Source organism: Jaculus jaculus, chromosome 4, assembly GCF_020740685.1.
Source record: "Jaculus jaculus isolate mJacJac1 chromosome 4, mJacJac1.mat.Y.cur, whole genome shotgun sequence".
Classification (NCBI taxonomy): domain Eukaryota; kingdom Metazoa; phylum Chordata; class Mammalia; order Rodentia; family Dipodidae; genus Jaculus; species Jaculus jaculus.
The window spans coordinates 158,851,161-158,865,833 of NC_059105.1; the positions used below are offsets into that span (position 1 = coordinate 158,851,161).

Sequence of the window (14,673 nt, forward strand, 5' to 3'; positions counted from 1 at the left end):
CACACACACACACACACACACACACACAGAGAGAGAGAGAAGAGAAAAGAGAAAAGAATGGGCACACCAGAGCCTCTAGCCACTGCTAACAAGCTCTAAGCACATAGGTGCCACCTTGTGTATCTGGCTTACGTGGGTTCTGGGAAATCGAACCAGGGTCCTTAGGCTTCACAGGCAAGCGCCTTAACCACTAAGCCATCTGTCCAGCCTTGGAGTAAGGTTTCTAAGACCAGAGCCATGTTCTCTGGGCCGGCTGACGTAGAGCCGCCCATGCTGGGAGAGGATGCGGGTACAGTGGGTGGGCACCGAAAACCTGCAAGTGTCATCGTCAGGGATGCTGTGCAAGGTTGGGGTACGGTTTGAGCCAGAGTTTGGGGGCTCTGGGTTCTGAATGGTGACTGAGTCAGGCTTGTGGTTGGGTTTTGCAGGGGTGCCAGAGGGTCTCACTTCACACTTTCTGCCCTTGCCCCCAATAGACGCATCCATATCACCAAGGCCACACTCAACTACCTGAATGAGGACTACGAAGTGGAGCCAGGCTGTGGGGGCGAGCGCAATGCCTACCTCAAGGAGCACAGCATCGAGACCTTCCTCATCCTGAACTGCACCCAGAAGCGGGTCCGTGGGCTAGGGAGCTGGGCTGGGGACCTCATTCTGAAGGGGGAGGAACCTTTCCTCAACTTCCGTCTCCTTCTTTTTTGTTTGTTTGTTTATTTTTATTTATTTATTTGAAAGCGACAGACAGAGAGAGAAAGGGGCAGCCAGACGCATGTGCCCCCTTGTGCATCTGGTTAACGTGGGCCCTGGGGAATCGAGCCTTCACAGGCAAGCGCTTAACCGCTAAGCCATCTCTCTAGCCCATCGTCTCCTTCTCTTTAACAAACCCTGAGCAGAGCAACGACTTGCTTAAAACATCAGTGGCTTGTGCATCCTATGAAAGCAAGTGAGGCCTGGCAAAGCTGCTGGCAAGGGGAGTGTTCTCACTACACTTCTGTTGCAGAAATGCCACAGGTCTCAAGTTAGCAAGCACCAGTGCCTCAGAAAGCCCAGGCTGGCGGTGAAGCATCAGTGAAATCCTTGCAACAGTGTACTTTCTCTCACCCTCTCCTCTCTCTTGCTTCTTCTGTTTGCTCATTTGTTCTTGCTGGCTTGCTCTCTCATTCTGTCTGATCGAAATCTTAGTGTCTACTTCAGCCTCCAGCTATATATCTTGGTTTTCTTTTTTGTGTTTTTGGTTTCTCGAGGTAGGGTCTCACTCTATCCCAGGCCGACCTGGAATTTACTATGTAGTCTCAGGGTGGACTCGAACTCATGGCGATCTTCCTACCATTGCCCGGGATTCAAGTTCTGGGTTTAAAGGCGTGCCATGCCGGGCTGTATCTTTGTTTCTTAAAGCTTCCTTCCTCCTCCTTCACCTTCTAGTCTCTTTCTTCTTCCCCTTTTGTCTCACATCTGTCAAAATAGAAAACGGAATTATTAGCAGACTTCAGTGTTCTATTTTTAATAGTGTCATGTTCCATGTTCTTAATTTTTAAAGAATGAAGAGAGCCTTTTCAGTTGATCCCCAAATTAGACTGCCTTGCTCTCGGTTCCCATTGGGTTTATCCGGTGGCCAGTGCTCTTTGGTAAAGAAAACCTCCCCATTTGCCCCCTCCACCCTCCGAGAAGTTAGGTTGATGATGAAACAACATCTAGGGTCTTGGATGGTAACAATGGATTTTTAAGAAGAGGCAAGGCGGGGCTGGAGAGATGGCTTAGTGGTTAAGGCGTTTGCCTACAAAGCCAAAGGACCTCGGTTCAATTCCCCAGGACCCACGTAAGCCAGATGCATAAGGTGGCACATGCATCTGGAGTTTGTTTGCAATGGCTGGAAGCCCTGGCGCGCCCATTCTCTCTCTCTCTCTCTCTCTCCCTCTCTCAAATAAATAAATAAAAAGAAAAGAAAATTTACAAAAAAAAAAAAAAGGCAAGGCAGAGGGGACATAGTCACGCTGAGAGAGCCATCTTGCCCTATACCAGAGTCCTGGCTTTTGTAGAGAGCTGCGGTAGACAAATCACCAATGGCAGGGAGAGAGCGTGAGGATAAGGGCCCCTTGGGGAGAGCTTCTTCAAGGCTTCACGGATACATTTGTAATTGCTGCTGGTCCTTTGGCCAGAATGTGAATGAACCAAGAGTCTTCGCAGACCCTGCCCATACACTTCTTCTCAGCCTCTGGTGCCCAGGCTTCCGGTCCACCTTCCTACCTGAGTTCTCTGGGTCTTGGTCATTTGACCACTTGTCAGCTGAACGTCCATTGGAGCCTCACGTCTATTGAGGAAGGGAATTGAGGAATGAATCCCTCTAGCCCTCCACCTCTGGTGCCCATTTGGATATAGAGACAGACAGACAGACAGAGATGCCCAGGAAAGTACTGGCCCATAGGTAGCTGGCCATGTCTTTTGTTTGTAATTATGTTAGCTTAAGTACCATAATTTAATGACCCAGAAGTGGCTTTCTGGGCAGCAGAAGCCTGTCCTCCTACCTTCTGCGAGACCATGCATGTGTGGGAGAGGTCAAGACTCAAGTCCCAAGGCCCTTCTGTGTTCATGGGCACCTAGATTCCTTCAGCCCCAGGCTTCGCCCGCCCCCGAGGTTATAGGGAGAGCCCTACTGTGTGCTGAATCCTGCATTCAAGAGAACAGAGTCTGCCAGGAAGCAAGGTGGGAGGCCCTAGTGTGAGCGGGCCTGGCTGCCTGGCTCAGCCCTCCCGCAGAGCACCCCCAGGTAGGGAGGAGGATAGGGTGCACCTAGCAGCCGGGGCTGGTGTGGGACTTGAGGGGGCCTCTGGGCTCCAGAGCTGCGCCACGTGCCAGGGAAGCTGCCCCCCGCCCCATTCTGTCTGGCTCGGGACTTGTTCCTGAAAGGAGGGAGGCGTTGCCCCTTGGGACTCCTCCCGGGCACTGCCCACACACTGACGGGTCCCCGTCGCCCTCCAGAAAGAAGAGAAGGCCATGATCGCCAGGATGAACCGCCAGAGAACCAACTCCATCGGTCATAACCCGCCGCACTGGGGCGCCGAACGCCCCTTCTACAACCACCTGGGTGGCAACCAGGTGTCCAAAGAGATGAAAAGGATGGTGAGTGGCTGGTTTCAGGGTGTCCCTGGCTGGGAGGGGAAAAGGTGGGATCCTTTATGGGCGCTGGGGCTGGCCCTAGCCCCTCAGTTGGTCAGAGAGCATCTGAAGAGGCACAGACGGGAGCAGACGTGGGTGACTTTGGACTCGGAGCCAGGGCACCTGACCCTGGCCCAGGTCTGCTCCGAAAGTCTTACCATCTCGAAAAAAAAAAAACAAAAACAAAACCCTCCCACCTTGGGGAACAGATGCCTAGCCAACTCCAGCTACTCTGGGACAATTTAATTCAGGATACACTGCTGGGCTTGCCCCGAGCTCGGCTTCCATCCCTGGGGATGCCGCTCCCTTCAGGACACCTAGTGCCCAGGTGGATGTTGCTCACTTGGAGGGAGGGGCTGTAAGACCCCCAGAACGAGGACCCCACGCTCTGCCCGGATATGGCGACACCCAAATCACTCATGAGAAGCGGTCTTGATGCAAACTGCAAGAGGATTTTATTCCAAGCGCGCTGGGGCCCACAGTCGTACACCGCACAGGGGTAGAGGACTGCAGAGCCCCGAATGCAGGAACAGGACAGTTTTTATAGGGTTTCTAACAAAGCCTGTGCATTAGACCAATCATTTTTTTAACATCAGGAGCCCGCGGGGTGCGAGCCAGTCAGTTTGTGCCACTCCATAGTTTCTAAGCCAATTAGTTTAATTTGTTCAAGCCCATCATGGACCAATCAGTCTCCTATGACCTTGGTGGTCAGCATTTGCGCAGGTCCTTGGGTGGGAGCAGCAGAGTGTGGTATCAGTCTCCTATGACCTTGGTGGTCTGAGGCAGGCTGCTACGGCTTATGGTGCGGGCTACTAAGGCTTACGGTGTGGGCTATTTGCAGAAACCAAATAAGTGGTTCACTTCATTACTCATTTCCCATCCTTGAGGGCTATCTCGTGCCCTTTTTACCTAGTTTTATATTAGGAGCGGGCTCTGATATAATGAGAAGAGGGATTCTTTACTTGCTTCCAACAGAGAGTAAAGCCTGGAGTTTGAGGTATGCAGAGGCCTGCTTAAGCTCTCTTTGGAGCGTGATAGTATTTCTGGGCTTCTGAGTTCTTGGGCCTTTCAGGGCTAAGGAAGTCCCATGCTAGGAAGCAGGGTTTGTGGCCATCCTGTGAGTAACATGGGACAGGTCACCAGCAACACTACCCACCATCCCCAGCCTCAGGGGCTGGTGTAGATGGAGCCAAAATAATGAGAGCTAGACCTCATGGGACTCAAGCAGCCAAGAGCCAGTGGCCTGAAGGAGGGCGTAGGCAGGAGAGCAGACACTCTACTCCTTGCCCACTAATACACAGAAGATGACACGGCTTTAAAGACCCATGTAGGGCTGGAGAGATGGCTTAGCGGTTAAGCGCTTGCCTGTGAAGCCTAAGGACCCCGGTTCGAGGCTCGATTCCCCAGGACCCACGTTAGCCAGATGCACAAGGGGGCGCATGCGTCTGGAGTTCGTTTGTAGTGGCTGGAGGCCCTGGCGCGCCCATTCTCTCTCTCTCTCTCTCTCTCTCTGCCTCCTTCTCTCTCTGTCTGTTGTTCTCAAGTAAATAAATAAATATAAACAAAATTTAAAAAAAAAATAAAGACCCATGTAGCTGGAATTGAGACCTCCATTTAGAATCTTCATAGCAGATAAGCTACTTGAGGAACCCTGCTATTACACAGGGGAGAAGACAGCCTGGCCTTGTCCCAGGACTTTGAACTTGGATGCCCGTAGATCTGGTCAGTGCCAACTTGAGCTCTAGCCAGCTCTCTCTGTCCCCGAGGGTCCTCCATGAAGCAAAGAGCAGGTCAAGCCCTTCCTGTGGTCATCTTACTCTTGAATACCCTCCTACAAACTCCATGCCCACATGGCCAGGGTGGCATGTGTGTGGCAGGGGATGCAGCAGGAGGAGAGAGGGGAATGATGGGGAACTGGAACGGGAAGAGGGGAGGCAGGGAGTGGGGAGGAAGGAGAAGGGAGCACCCAGCAGTCAAGTGATTGCTGGCAGATCACGGTCTCTGATGAAACCCTGGTGGTTCTTGGAGTTGGAATAACCTGCAACCTTAGTTACTTCCTAGGCAGTTTGGACTGTGGGCAGCGGTTTGGCAGATGTATTCATCACCACGAGGTCAAAAAGCACTGGAGTAATTAGCACGGGCTGTGACTGGAGAAGGGACTGTGTCCAGAAGCAGCAGCAGCTGCTCGGGGGTTATTTTGCCCAGTAGGAACGGGGGAGTGTGTAGGACCGGATCCCAGAAGCCTCTACAGTAACCCCTGGGAGGCAGCTCCCCATGCTGGACTGGTCAGTGTCCCCTGAGGACACTGGTTATCAAGGCACAGCTTCCTGTCCCAGCAAAGCCTGTTCCAGAGAGTCTTTAGACTGAGGATGGAAACAATTCTGTTAGCTCTTGGTGTTACATTTGCCAGAAATCTTTGAGAAAAAAAAAAAAAAAACACGCATGAAAAAGAGTGATTTTACCCTAACTTCTAGCATGCGTGTGAGTTGAAAGAGTAACAGTAAGGGGCTGGAGAGATGGCTTAGCGGTTAAGCGCTTGCCTGTGAAGCCTAAGGACCCCGGTTCGAGGCTCGGTTCCCCAGGTCCCACGTTAGCCAGATGCACAAGGGGGCGCACGCGTCTGGAGTTCGTTTGCAGAGGCTGGAAGCCCTGGCGCGCCCATTCTCTCTCTCTCCCTCTATCTGTCTTTCTCTCTGTGTCTGTCACTCTCGAATAAATAAATAAATAATTAAAAAAGACATAACAGTAGGCTGGCGAGATGGCTCAGTAGTTAAGGGCACTTGCTTGCAAAGCCTACTGGTCAGATTCAGTTCCCCAGTACTCACGTAAAGCCAGTGTGGCCGTGTATTTGTCTGGAGATTGTTTGCAGCAGCAAGAAGCCTTAGTGAAATAGATTTTCACTGTCTATTTAAAGGAAAAAAAAAAAAAACTCTTTAGAAAAAGAACAGTCCAATGGAGACAGAGACAGAGGGGTTGGGGGTCAACGAAGTAATAACAGCAGTTAGAAAGGTACTAATCCGCAGTCAGCAGTTTTGTTCTGTTACATCTTTATCCATCTTGTCCTCCGCTTTCCAAACACCGTGCCAGGCCGTGGTCCAGTGCACCCGATGCACGCGTTGTCAAGGCCTGGAGGTTGTTTATTAATAAAAAGCTGACAGTTGTGAGCGAACCCAGTGCGCCCTGCTGGGACAAGCGGGCTGTGGGGAGTGAAGGGACCACGTCCTAGCCCCAGTGAGCATGCGGAGAGGGAGTTGCTCCCAGTCTGCTAGATTGTGGTGTTTTATTTTATTTTTCTAATTTTTAATTGAATTTTATTTATTTGAGAAAGAAAGAGGCATCAATAGAGAGAAAGAGAGAATGGGCGCACCAGGGCCTTCAGCCGCCATAAACAAACCCCAGATGCATGTGCCACCACGCGCAGCTGGCTTATGTGGATACTGGGGAATCGAACCTGGGTCCTTTGGCTTCTCAGACAAACGCCTTAGCCGCTAAGCCATCTCCACGGCCCTGTTTATTTATTTATCTGTCTATCTACTTAGTTGCGGTGCTGGCCGTGGAACCCACGGCCTTGCACGTGCCAGGCCAGCACTCCACCACCCCACCACTGGGCCACACCCTAGCCTCGGACCATTGGTGATGGCCTTGCTGAGGTGTTCCGTGCTCAGCACAGGAGGGAAAAAAAAAATGTGTCTCCAATCTCCACCTCACCATAGGCCTGGAGCGTGGGAGGAAATCAGAGACGGGCTCATGGGAAGTCAGGGGTTTCTCTTGAATTACAGAGTCAGGAGCGGGTGTGGCATAGCTCCCTTGCTCCCAGCTGTACAGCGAGCATGTGGCTGGCTCAGGAGATGGGTCTCAGTGGTCCAGCACCTCCATCCTGCAGACAGCTTGCCTCCAGCTCTGCTTCCTGCCATGTGGAGCTCCAAGGGGATGAAAGGGGCGCGGGCATGTGTCTGTTCCCTAAGTACTCACCCGACTGACGCCCACTCCGGCAGCTAGGAGAGAGACATGGCCCGGGCCTTGCAGGCACGAGGGAGGGTCAGGTGATTCCCAAGAAGAGAAGGGTTGTCTGGACGGACAGATAGCAGGCTGTCCTAGGCCAGGTGCAGGTACCTAGGAGGCGTTCAGAGCAACAGATGGCCACTTGGATGGGCCTGCCAGAGACTGCCAAAGGTCTAGGTGCCCTCTGCCAGGGCTATCGTGCCTCCATGGACTGCATGAACTCTGTCTGTTTCAACACCTACCAGCTCTGGCTCCTGAGGAAGTCTCTCCTGTGGGTGCCAAGTCATGCCCTGAGTAGGCACAAAGAAGTGTGGATCCTTCTGGACTCCCTGTTTACCCACCAGTGCCTCATGCTGGGCTGTCCCTGTCCTTGTTCTAGCAGCCTGAACTTTACCTGGACCTGCAAGTTTGGTGGCTGCCTATATAACCTGCACTGCCCTTCCCACCACAGCTGGTCAGACCCTGAGAGCAACTTTTTTTTTTAAAATTTTTAATTTATTTATTTGAGAGTGACAGACACAGAGAGAAAGACAGATAGAGGGAAAGAGAGAGAATGGGCGCGCCAGGGCTTCCAGCCTCTGCAAACGAACTCCAGACGCGTGCGCCCCCCTGTGCATCTGGCTAATGTGGGACCTGGGGAACCGAGCCTCGAACCGGGGTCCTTAGGCTTCACAGGCAAGCGCTTAACCACTAAGCCCTCTCTCTAGCCCGAGAACAACTTTTTTTCAGTGAACTTCATACTTGCCTCTAAGTAGGGCTCTATCTGGGTTTTTAACCTCATACGCTTTTAAAATGTATTTTTTTCTATTTTTATTTATTTATTAGAGAGAGAGGAAGAGGGAGGAGCAAGAGAGAGAGAGAGAGAGAGAGAGAGAGAGAGAGAGAATGGGCACACTAGGGCCTTCAGCCACTGCAAACAAACTCCAGACACATGTGCCCCTTTGTGCATCTGGCTTACGTGGGTTCTGAGGAAATGAACCTGGGTCCTTTGGCTTTGCAGGCAAGTGCCTTAGCCACTAAGCCATCTCTCCAGCCCCTGAAATGTAATTTTTAAATGTATTTATTTATTTGAGAGAGAAGGGTATGCTTATGGGCAGGCCTGGGGCCTTTTTGCTGCTGTAGACACATGCCACTTTGTGCATCTGGCCAGCAGGCTTTGCAAACAAGTGTCTTGAACTGCTGAGCCATCTCCCCAATTTCCCCAGCTCCCCTATTCTTTTTTGCGCATGTGTGCTTAATGTGCGTGCATGAGTGGTGAGCGTGGACGTGTATAAGGGTTTGACTAGCTTAGCAAATTCTTATTTCCATGTAACTGGCAGAATGGTAACTTTGAGTCATGGGGGGAAGAAAAGTGTGGGGCACAAGGGAAGGAGCCCAACACAGGGCAGGATTTTGCCAGCAGATGGAATGAAATCACAGTGTACCCCGGCAGTTAGCAGAGCCTGTTCCTTAGGGAGGACCCAACTGTGTTCACGACACGAAGGGAGGAAGGGGTGGAGTGAGGAACGAAAGGAGCTGCGGCCACTGTATTGGCCACTAGCCTCGTGGGCCTCGCTTAGCCTGCCCTGGAGCCCGCGTGCGCCTTGTTCTCACGCTCCTCTCTCTGTCCTTCTTTTCTAGGGGTTTGAAGATCCCAAGGACAAGTGAGTATGGTGTCCTTTATTTCTTCTCCATATCGGCCCACCATGCACGTGACAGATGGTCGAAAGTCCCCAAGACCAGCTCAGAGCAGGGGACCTGGAAGCAGGGGGGGGCCTCGGCACGGCCCGTCCTTTACACCCACGTGTGCACACACGCACACTACGGCTCCCTTAGGCAAATGCACACCAGCAGGACCCCCCCCCCACAAGCCCAGTGTCCCGAGGGAAATTCCCTCTTTCTCATCTGCTTCTCAGCTCTCACAACTGTCAAGAAATCCGATTCCGTCTTGAGAGATTTGGTCTTGACATTCGGCACCAACGAAGGCTGCTTCCTAAAAGGACCCCGAGCCCGGTTCAGGGGACATAGTCCCCGGGGCAGAAATCCCACCTTCCAACCTTGGCCTTAGTTTTAGAATGAGGAACCAGCTGGAGACGGATGGGCAGAGAATTGCCTGTCCGGAGAACAATGAAGTGTTCAGTGACGATTCACATTATTGTCATAAGTCACATTGCCAGCCGAGCCCCCCCAGCTCCTCGCCCACCCCCTCCCCCCAGCAGCAAGCCTTGGTCCTGAGTGTCTTTCTGCGCCAATGCAGCTGTTCAGAGCACGGCTTTGGGGTTCACTCCTGAGTCACGGCTTTTTTTTCTGAGCAGCTGCCAGTCTGCATGGCCATGCAGAGATAGCTCTATGTACGACAGCACCACGGGGTGTACAACCTGCCTTTGTGTGTGTCCTCTGCTCCCCAGGAATGCCCAGGAAAGTGCCAACCCCGAGGACGAAGTGGACGAGTTTCTGGGCCGGGCCATCGATGCCAGGAGCATTGACAGGTTGCGGTCCGAGCATGTCCGCAAGTTCCTCCTGACCTTCAGAGAGCCTGACCTAGAGAAGAAGGTACCCGGCAGGGAGAGGGGGCCCTGGGCAGGAACAGGACCGGGGCAGCGCCCAGGCCGTAGGAAAGCTTCCTGCTCCCTCCAGCACCATGGAAAGGGCCACTTCCTGTCAGTTTCCTCACCTGGGATGCCATGGTGCCCAGGCATAGTGGGGGCAGCCAGGAGATTTTCTTGGTTAGAAGGGGTATATCTTTTTGTTATTGTTGTTGTTTTTCGAGGTAAGGTCTCACTCTGGTCCAGGCTGACCTGGAATTCACTATGTAGTCTCAGGGTGGCCTCGAACTCACAGCGATCCTCCTACCTCTGCCTCCCGAGTGCTGGGATTAAAGGCGTGCGTGCGCCACCATGCCCGGCTAGAAGGGGTATGTCTTGACCTGGCTGTGCCACGGTTTCCTTGCTTAGAAGACCGGGTGGGATATTCAGCATAGGTACCTCAGGATCGGAGTGAGGAGCAGCTGACACATACAGCCGTGTCTGCCACGTAGTGGCCGTGCTGTAGATGACATTTAGGGACTTCCTGTGACAGCGGCCTGGCTCGTGTAAACACTTGGTTGTGGCACAGTTCCAAAGTCTCTCAACCAGGCTCACCCCGGCTCCACTGTGTGGGCCCGTGGATTGGTAGCCTGTGAACGAGATCAAGCCGTGCCCTATTCCTTGTGTGTTCCCTGTCCTGGAATGGGGTACCCCGGTGACTGGGGTTGGCTGAGCTGGAGCAGTCTGCAGGGGCACCTGCCAGAGCCTTTACCCTGTGCGTCTCTTCTCAGTACTCCAAACAGGTGGATGACCGGTTCGGTGCCTATGTGGCGTGCGCCTCGCTTGTCTTCCTCTTCATCTGCCTCGTCCAGATCACCATTGTGCCCCAGTAAGTGTCTCCATCCCTTTTGGCCTAAGCTCCTTGGCTTCAGGGTCCCAGCGTAAGGGGGGGTGGTCAGGAGGGGGAGCAGAGAAGGATGTGCCAAGCCTGCTCAGGCTGTGAGGTAGGCTGCCCCACATGAGCTCCTTGTGAATAGGAAGCCAGGTGCAGGAAGCCTCACTGGGTGCCGCTCAGCTGTAGGAGACCCTTCCTTGTCACTTTGTCCTCACATCCTGTGTCCCACACAGCTCTACTGCCCAACCGAATCTCCCACAGCATCTGGCATACTTCATCTGGGTGACCTTTGGATACTGCGGGTATTGCAAAGAAAGGGTTTCGGGTTCTGAAAGCTTTTCACAAAGAGGCACTCTTAAACTTTTTTTTTTCTTTAATTTTTATTTATTTATTTGAGAGCGACAGATACAGAGAGAAAGACAGATAGAAGGAGAGAGAGAGAATGGGCATGCCAGGGCTTCCAGCCTCTGCAAACGAACTCCAGACGCGTGCGCCCCCTTGTGCATCTGGCTAACGTGGGACCTGGGGAACCGAGCCTCGAACCGGGGGTCCTTAGGCTTCATAGGCAAGCGCTTAACCGCTAAGCCATCTCTCCAGCCCAAACTTTTTTTTTATATATGCTTTATTTATTTGAGAGGGAGAAAGAAGCAGAGAGAGAGAGAGAGAGAGAGAGAGAGAGAGAGAGAGAGAATGGGCACGCCAGGGCCTCCAGCCACTGCAAACAAACTCCAGATGCATGCCCCTCCCCCTTGTGCATCTGGCTTACGTGGGTCCTGGGGAGTCAAACTGAGATTCTTTGGCTTTGCAGGCAAATACCTTAACTGCTGAGCCATCTCTCCAGCTCCATTTTTAAAAATATATTTTATTTATTTATTTGAGAGATAGAAATATTGAACTCTTTTTAAAAGTATTATTTATTTGAGAGAACGAGGGAGAGAAGGAGAATGAGAATGGGCACACCAGGGCCTCCTGCCACTGCAAATGAACTCCAGATGTATGCGCCACTTTGTGTTTCTGGCTTTACATGGGTCCTGGGGGATCAAACCCATCCGGGGCCATTGGATTTGCAGGCAAGTGCTTTAGCCACTGAGCAATCTCTCCATCCCACTCTTGAACTCTTCTGAGAACTGAATGTGTTGCTGGGAGACTGGCTTCCAGTGGGACCACTAACAAGCAGGCACTAGACTTTTGGAAGTGAGGGTTAGTGAACCGTCATTCACTGGAGTTACACATGTATGTGCTTATGTGAATATTCAGTGTTATTATGAAATCACTCAAGTACACAGAAACATCATGTAAGAAACTCCTGGGCTGGAGAGATGGCTTAACAGTTAAGTCCTTTACCTGCAAAGCCAAAGGATCCTGGTTCAATTCCTCAGGACCCACGTAAGCCAGATGCACAAGATGGCACATGCGTCTAGAGTTTGTTTGCAGTGGCTGGAGGCCCTGGCATGCCCATTCTCTCTCTCTCTCTCCCCTTTTCTCTCTCAAATAAATAAATAAAGTATATTTAAGAAGATAATTTATTTTTAAAAAAGGAAACTCCCATCCTCTAGATATAAAAATTGTCAGTATTTGTTTCACCTACCTTTTTTGGTGATTTTTAAAATAAACTTAAGAACATTTTGTCTCTAACAAACTCAAGAGATGCCTATTTTAAGGACATTTTCCTCTTTAAGCTCAGTATCTTTCACATCAAATAAAATCAATACCAATTCCCTACAATCGTCTACCACCCATTTATCTTCAAAATTATCCTCCAAATATCACAGTTCATTCCAAGCCAGGATCAACCCAATATTTACTGGCTATCTGTGGCTCTGTTTTCTAAGTTTTAATCTATAGAGTCCTGCCCACCCCCACCCCATGCCATACACACAACCCTTTTTATTTTGAACTAGTTGTAAATCTACTGAGAAGATGCTAGTTACACAGAGAGTGTCCATATACCTTTTATGCAGTTTTTCCTAACATTGACCACTTTCCTCACCGAGGTTGTAGTCAGCACCAGGAAACTCACGTGGGAAAGTCACCGTTCACTGCCCTACAGACCTGATTCTGCTGTCCTGGGTCCCCTCCCTACCTTCCCCCCATTCCTGTTACAGAAGCCACACTCCACTGCCCTTAGTCACGTCTCCTTTGTCTCTGCCAGTCAATGATGGGTCCTCGGCCTTTCCATGAGCCCTAGCCATTTGATTGGTAAAATGTTTCCATCTGCGTCTCCTGATCCCACTGGGCTTGTGCACTTTGATGGTGTTCCCTCCGCGGAGACAGTGGCTCTCCCCGGTGCATCCTGTCTGCAGACACTGCTGTATCGCTAGTGCCTTTTATTTTGAAAAGATTGTGGAAAAGATGCTCCTTCCTTGTGCCGTGACTGTCAGCATTGCATGGGTGAAGCACCCAGATTGGCAGCCGGCTCTGCCCGTTCCCTTTGCACCAAGGCCGTGTGGACCTTGGAGGCCTAATTGGCATCTAGCCCATTCTCTTTCTTCTTTTTTTTAAAAAAAAATTTTTTAAAAATATTTATTTATTTATTTGAGAGCAACAGACACAGAGAGAAAGACAGATAGAGGGAGAGAGAGAGAATGGGCGCGCCAGGAAACTCCAGACACCTGAGCCCCTTGCATACGGCTTACGTGGGTCCTGGGGAATCGAACCAAGGTCCTTTGGCTTTGCAGGCAAAGCACCTTAACCGCTAAGCTGTCTCTCCAGCCCCAGCCCATTTTCTATACTGACTCGATCCAAATACATGTTACCCACATGTAACAACAAGCAACCTAGGCCTTTGATTGCATCGCAGCTGACAGCTCCTTAGCTGAGTGCCCAGTCCTGCCATTTTCCTCTCCGGGCAGCGTGGCTCGGGGTCAGGCCACGCCTTCGTTTCCTCCTAGGGCCCTAGTCCCAAGTGGGTAAGGCAGTGACAGAGGCTGCTCTCCGGCTCTCCTGTCTCGAGGGAAGCCTTAAAAGCCACTTTAAAGGCCTTTCTTTGCCTCTGAAGAATTCTTTCTCTTGTTCCATTTGCGGAAGGCAGCTAAGTGCTGCTTTGCTGGAAGCAGGCAGCGGGGAGCGGGCACCGTCTGAGTGTCCTGTGGGTACGCCCCTCGCCCTGGGTCCCGTGCCAGCCCCCAGCCTGCCCGCGGGGTCTGGCAGCTCCAGGACGCTCTCCTCCCTTGCAGCCTGGTGGCGTGGTGGGTGTGCTCCACGCCAGCCAGCTCCTGCCCCAGGAGGTCAGCTGCAGTTCTGGAAGGAAAGCACTAGTGAGCTTCCCACCCTGTGCCTCTGAGAGGAGGGACGGAGAGAGACATGGGAGCTTTCCTTGTGAAGCTGCCTAGGAATGGCAGAAGAAAAGACTGAGCAGGATTTGTGGGGCCTGGCCGTGGGAGTGAGACAGGGACTGCCAGGGGCTCACTTTCTGAGTTATACATGTGGCACTTTTTTGTGTGTATTTTTTTTTTTCCTAGGTAGAGTCTCATCCTAGCCCACATTGACCTGGAATTCACTCTGTAGTCTCAGGGTGGCCTTGAACTCACGGCGATCCTCCTGCCTCTGCCTCCCAAGTGCTGGGATTAAAGGTGTGCGCCACCACGCCCGGCAATATGTGGCACTCTTTCTGAAATTGCGGCCAACTGGGCTGCTGGTATGAAGGTCATTTAGCAGATCCATTTTCAGCCTTCTTAGGTTTTTTTTGTTTGTTTGTTTTGTTTTGTTTTTCCAAGGTAGGGTCTCGCTCTAGCCCAGGCTGACCTGGAATTCACTATGTAGTCTCAGGGTGGCCTTGAACTCACGGCGATCCTCCTACCTCTGCCTCCCGAGTGCTGGGATTAAAAGCATGCGCCACCACGCCCAGCTCTTCTTTATTATTTTATCAACAGAATTAGACAGAGAGGGATAACTAGGTGAGTTGTAAAGTCAGTTCTCCCGAGTTTCCTGAAGCACTCCTGTGAATTAGGTAAAACACCAATCCCGTGTTGTCTGGTTCTCTCCCGGAAACCATCTCGGGGAGCGAGGGAAAGGATGGATCAGCGCATGTCCAGGAAACGGAATAGCTTTCAGAGCCCTTGGTCCCTTGAGCGGTGAGGACAGCACTGGAATGTGGGACCTGCCAGCCGGACCCGGGCA

The 14,673-nt window shown here is 51.7% G+C and overlaps 1 protein-coding gene across 1 annotated transcript in view; it reads left to right on the top strand.

Annotated features, from left to right (window-relative positions):
* Positions 1 to 14,673, top strand: part of Adcy5 (adenylate cyclase 5) — a 185,133-nt gene that overhangs the window by 138,283 nt on the left and 32,177 nt on the right. Inside the window, exons 7-11 of the mRNA XM_045147561.1 lie at positions 477 to 618; positions 2,977 to 3,117; positions 8,776 to 8,798; positions 9,543 to 9,687; positions 10,451 to 10,548. Of these exons, the coding sequence (XP_045003496.1) occupies positions 477 to 618; positions 2,977 to 3,117; positions 8,776 to 8,798; positions 9,543 to 9,687; positions 10,451 to 10,548 (549 nt within the window). The remainder of the gene's footprint in view (positions 1 to 476; positions 619 to 2,976; positions 3,118 to 8,775; positions 8,799 to 9,542; positions 9,688 to 10,450; positions 10,549 to 14,673) is intronic.